At 37.0% G+C, this 5,534-nt stretch overlaps 1 protein-coding gene across 1 annotated transcript; it reads right to left on the bottom strand.

Annotated features, from left to right (window-relative positions):
• Positions 1–2,242: 2,242 nt before the first annotated feature.
• LOC113774014 (putative late blight resistance protein homolog R1B-16) lies at positions 2,243–5,005 on the bottom strand. The gene has a single exon (XM_027318594.1). The coding sequence runs from the start codon at positions 5,003–5,005 to the stop codon at positions 2,243–2,245; it is 2,763 nt and encodes a 920-aa protein (XP_027174395.1).
• Between the last annotated feature and the right edge of the window lie 529 nt (positions 5,006–5,534).

Below are 5,534 nucleotides of genomic sequence, written 5' to 3'. Positions count from 1 at the left end.
TTATTGGTGGCAAACTCAACTGACGTGATTTAGTTTTTTAGTCCACTTCTCATTGAGTATCGTGCTGAATGTTTTTTGAGACCTTTAGAGTGCGTTTAATAAAATTGATGTTGGAAACTGAAATCTAAAATGTGAAATCTGAATTTTGAATTCATTAAATTATTGAATTGTTAAGTATTAAATCTGATAAATTTGAGTATATATCACATTTAGTGATAAATAAATAATTCATGACTTAATTTTAGATGCAAGTTTTATCTAGAAAATTCAGTGTCACTTAATTAACTTAGATGTTCAATTTTTGGTTATCAAACGGTTTAAATATGTTAAAATCTGATTTCATTAAGTTTAAGTGCTGAATTGCGTTATCAAATAGGGTGTGTATGTTTTCTGAAGACAAAACATCCCCTTAGACTGCTGTTTTTTTTTTTTTTTTAACATAAAATTGACTGTAATATAAAACTTATGGCCATTTGGATGGAAACTAATTTTGGAAAACAGAAAATTGGCCAAATCCATTTTTCCACCATTTTATTTATTTTATTTATCTCACAGTCGACATTTATCCAAATAGAAGTAGATAAATTAGTAAAAATATTCAGGAAAGGAAAAATGGATCGATCAAAGGCAAAAGGCTTGGGCAGTCTGGTTTTCTAAAAGCTCACTCTAAAAAAGCAATCAATAGAAATATAACTGTTCATGACTACAATATTTTCTTTATTTTTTGATGATTATGAAAGCAAACAATTTGTAATATTGCAATAGAGATCAAAATGAGTGCCCCAAAAATGACGTACAAAGACAAATCAAAAGGAAATGTACGATGCAAACGATTTTTGCAATATATTGTTCTCGTTTGTTTTTTCATAATGAAATCAAAGTAATCACACGTCAGTTAGCCAAAAACCACGTTATACTAAGTTATAAAAGTCTTGGCCTATTTTCAATTACTGCCAATGTTATTCTGAGATGGAAGTCGAGATTTTTTAATATGCAAAATTGTCATAAACGATTGTATGAGAGATATTGAATAAAAATTGACTATTGTGCTTGGATATATGACTATGGCTTAGTGCTGAGGTGAAATTGCTATTTATTTGTACCTTGTTTACTAATATCATCTCATAGCTCACATCAAAGAACCCACAGTCAGATTCTATTGAGAATGCATTCCCATCTCGACAAACAAGCAAAAGAGAAATTTGAAATAAAGGACATAAGTGCAGGAAGGGAAAATAGGAAGAAATGCTGATGGTAAAAAGAAAAGGGACTTAAAGCCGGAGAAAACTATGCAGACTGTATGAGCATAATATGAACACAAGCTAGGGAGAACAAAATAACGGATCAAGTGAGGGTTATAAGGGTCGAGAATTGAGGTCCTGGAATGATACTCACAAACTAAATTAAGCATCAACAACATGACCAACTAAGCTTGTTGAATCTTCTCAAAAAGATGGACTTAAATTTGGTTTGAGAACTTTTCATGAACAAATAGGAGCTTTGGGACAAGTGCGCAGGTATATAACCATTGCTTTCAGTGGCTATTGTTCTGATGATTTTGCAGGTGATAAAGTTTACACTCTTTAAGATTAGAAATATAATCAGGCATACTTCATCAAAAGGTCTTTACTAAGTGAATTGTGATTTGCATCTTATCCCAGATGATTTTATTTGAATAAGATTATTTGATATCTTGGTTATGGAATGAAGCATCACTTTATATAGGCCTGAAATCTTGGTTTTGCACAATCATGCCTTCAGAATGGTTGCCATAGTTTCTGATAGAAATGGCTTCAAACCGTCGGGGTACGAGCATCATATCTCTTGCACCAATCAGTATTCAATCTATAAACATTCATTTGACCATAGAACCATGAAAGTTCACCACATATTGGCTCATTTGGGTCGTAGCTGTAGATCTTTGCTACCAGCAAATACAGTGGAACGACAACTATTCACAATGTAGGGAAACAAGATCAACAAAATGCATGGCACATGAAAGCAGAATATTAGACATTGCCATCTGTAACGAATTACAGATTTAATCATCTGGCATAAGTTACATCCATCATCAGCAGTATGGTAATCAATTTGCCAAATAGTACATTCATTTGTTATTGAAGCAGCTTCCTTTACATATGTGGATTACACGCAGCAAGAAGTTGATGCTTCTAATAGTTCTAGACAGGTCTACTCAAAAGCCCTCTGCATCTGAATCTGAGCTTACCGATGAAGAAAGATTCTAAATCTCTTCTAAAATAAGGATTTTCAGATCCACATTTCCCCAGTTCATCTGCTCTTCTTTAATCTGTTGAACCAAATTTCCAACAGAACCTGGACACCGATGTACTTGAATCAATTCAAGAGTTGGAATTTCCTCCAAACAAGAAGGTAGCTCCTCCAATTCCATGCAGCGGTGCAAAATTAATTTCTGAAGACAAGGGAGATGATCACTGGAGCATGTCCACTTGACAACGGGCAAGGCCTCCAACTTCAAGAATTTGAGTTTAGGGAATTCCCCTTCTTCCATGTTCCATATTTCTACCCTGTAGCCTTTTGCTCCCAGTAATTTAAGAACCTCAAGATTAGGTAGTCTTCCAATTGAGGAAATCGCACTCCAGGGAAATGATTCAAGAGTCAACTTTTTAAGATTCAAGGGGAAATGGTACTCATAATGATTCTTGTTCACATGATAAAAAGACAGCTTGAGTGACTCCAGTCGCCATAGAAAGTCAATTGCCACAACCTTGTTCCAATCCCCAGAAGATTCTTCTGTTTCCCGGAGACTGCATTTTAGTTTGCGGATATTTGGAAACTTTTTCATTATCTTATCCATGCTTTGCCCCAAATCAAGCACAAGAGCCGACATAGTGTCGAGGTTACACAAATCTGAGGAGCTCTCCCAGTTATATTTGGCCAAACTAAGATCAAGAAAGCTACCACTTCCATGGAGGTACCTCAATGTCCGCATATTCCAAATAGTATCCGGGAGAAAAAGACTACCTGGCGATAATTTTAAAACCAACGTTTCCAGGTTCCAGAGGCTTGCTATTGATGATGGGATGGAAGTCATGCTACCCCCAAATGCCAAGTACCTCAACTGAACAAGCAATGAAATTTCACCAGGAAAAACAAAACCGAGATTAAGTTTTCCCAAATCCAACACTCTCAGAAGTTTAAACATGCGCAAAATAAATGAGAAATTGTATGGTATTGCATAGTTCTCACTCTGACTGGAGACCAGTAGAGAGTTTAGAAGGGGACAAAATAGCCTTGATTTCTGAAAATGCTTTGCTTTAGAATAAATAGACAACCGACGAGTATTACTTGGCTCATCAAAATTAGAGAGTCCAGCATAACCACGTCTCAACTGCAGAAAATTTTCTTCTTTGGCTTTTCTTAGACAAAATTCATGCAACAAGTCATGAATGCGGCAAGTTTTCACTCCACCAATAGATTTTTGTTTGTCAACCATAACCAAGCTTCTCCCTATCAGATCCATTATATAGTCCTCAGCTATGTCCTCTAGACTCTTTACCTCTGTTTTTTGCACAAAGCCTTCAGCAATCCACAGCCGCATCAATCTCCAAACAGGAATCTCTTGGTCTTCTAAAAATACTCCAAAATATAGAAGGCATGGCTTCAAATAATTAGGTAAATGTTTGTAGCTCAGCTCAAACATATGCATGCAATGTTCTGTGCCGCAAACACTGCTTGAACTAAGACTTTCTGCCACTTTTTCCCAACCATCTTGCTCTAAGTTTCCAAGAATTCCAGCTGCGATCACAACTGTTAGAGGTAGCCCTTTACAACCTTTTGCTATATGCTTTCCAAGTAGCAATAGTGCCGGAGGATATCCTCCTCTTTCTATTAGTTTCTTCTGTAGTAATTCCAAGCACTCATCATCGGTAAGTTGGCGGAGATGGAGAGGTCTACTTGCAGGTTTAACTTCCAAAGCCAACTTAGAAATTCGACTTGTTAAAAGAATTCTACTTCCATTGGCGTCATCTGGGAACAACCTTTCCAACCCATTCCAGGCCTCAATGTCCCAAAGATCATCCAGAACAACAAGGTACCTGTATCCCTTCAATCTGTGATAGAGCTCTTCAGCAAGATCATCTTCTTTCATCCCAGAATATTCATTAGCACCCACAGGACGAATGCAAACCAATATCTGAATTAAGACATCTTTCTTTCCATATACTTGAGAAATGCAACACCAAGCACGAATCTGGAAGTGGCATATAATGAAAGGATCATGATAAACTATGTTAGCTAATGTTGTCTTACCCAGTCCAGGCATGCCAACAATCGAAACAATGTCCAACTGTCCCGATCCTCTTGTAAGTCGGCAGATTATTTGCTCGGCCTCATCATCAAATCCCACCACAACTTGATTGAATGTTGGTATAGTCCTTTGTGATTGTGAATGCTGTAAGGCCTGGATAGTCTTTTCAGCTTCAAAGCTGTAATTTTCATCATCAATCTCTATAGCTTCTATATTAACAAGCTTAATATCTTCCAGGATTGTACTGGGTGATTGAAATGTTTCTGTTACTGCATATTTGTCGGATACTTCTGCCTCAATAAGCTTAATGTTTTCTTGGAAAGCAAAGAGAACAATATCCATTTCCCTGGCAGAACCCTCTTTCAGTTCGTGCTTAAAAAGTGAGTAAATCACATTTCTTGCCTCACCAATAGAAGCTCCAATAATATCCTTCATTTTTTCAGGTAGATCATCAAAGTTCTCATACTGGTTTTCTAGAATGGTTCTCAAGAATCTCAGTCCCTCGTAGACTCTATGTATTTCATCTGTCTTAGAATCCATTAAACTGGTACTGCAGTTAAGTATCTCCCAAAGATTACCCAGGAAAGCATCGACTAAGCGTCCCAATATGTGCTTATTCATCTCCTTATTCATAGTGCATGATGATCCTGATAAATTTGAACCCATGAGGACTTGCATGTAAATCTCACGGACTGGAGGATCAACGGGGTTGATCATCTGTAGCAGTTCCAAAATCTTATTTTGCACTTCATTCAACACTTGTTCATCTTTTACGTCTAACCAACATACGGAAAAGATGCGTGCTGCATTCAGAGCCACAAGATTGATGTGAGATATGGCAGCTCCCGATTGCCAACAACTCGATTGCCTCTGCTCACAACTCGTGACACACTGAAGCGAATCAAACTTTGGAAGAATCTTAGCTTCTGCTGCAGGTCTTTGCTTAGTTCTAGTAGAACTTGACCATCATCTCCATGGATGCAGAGAAGAAAATCAACCAGATTCTCTAGTACAGAGTCCATTAATTCAATCAACTCAGATCCCATCAGACAATTACTAGTTTGCAACAGAATATTAGAGAATCTGAAGTAAAAATGGTTGATTTTTTGCCTGAAAGTTTCGATACTACGTCGAACTAGAAGAGACAACCTAAACAGCTTTTTACTCATTACTCTGCCCGATCTACGACAATAAGGTTGAAAATTGAGTGCACTTTCATTGATAGCAGCTTCAAGTTTAGACATGA

This window comes from Coffea eugenioides, chromosome 6 (genome assembly GCF_003713205.1).
Source record: "Coffea eugenioides isolate CCC68of chromosome 6, Ceug_1.0, whole genome shotgun sequence".
Lineage (NCBI taxonomy): Eukaryota > Viridiplantae > Streptophyta > Magnoliopsida > Gentianales > Rubiaceae > Coffea > Coffea eugenioides.
This window is presented reverse-complemented; position numbering and strand designations above follow the sequence as displayed.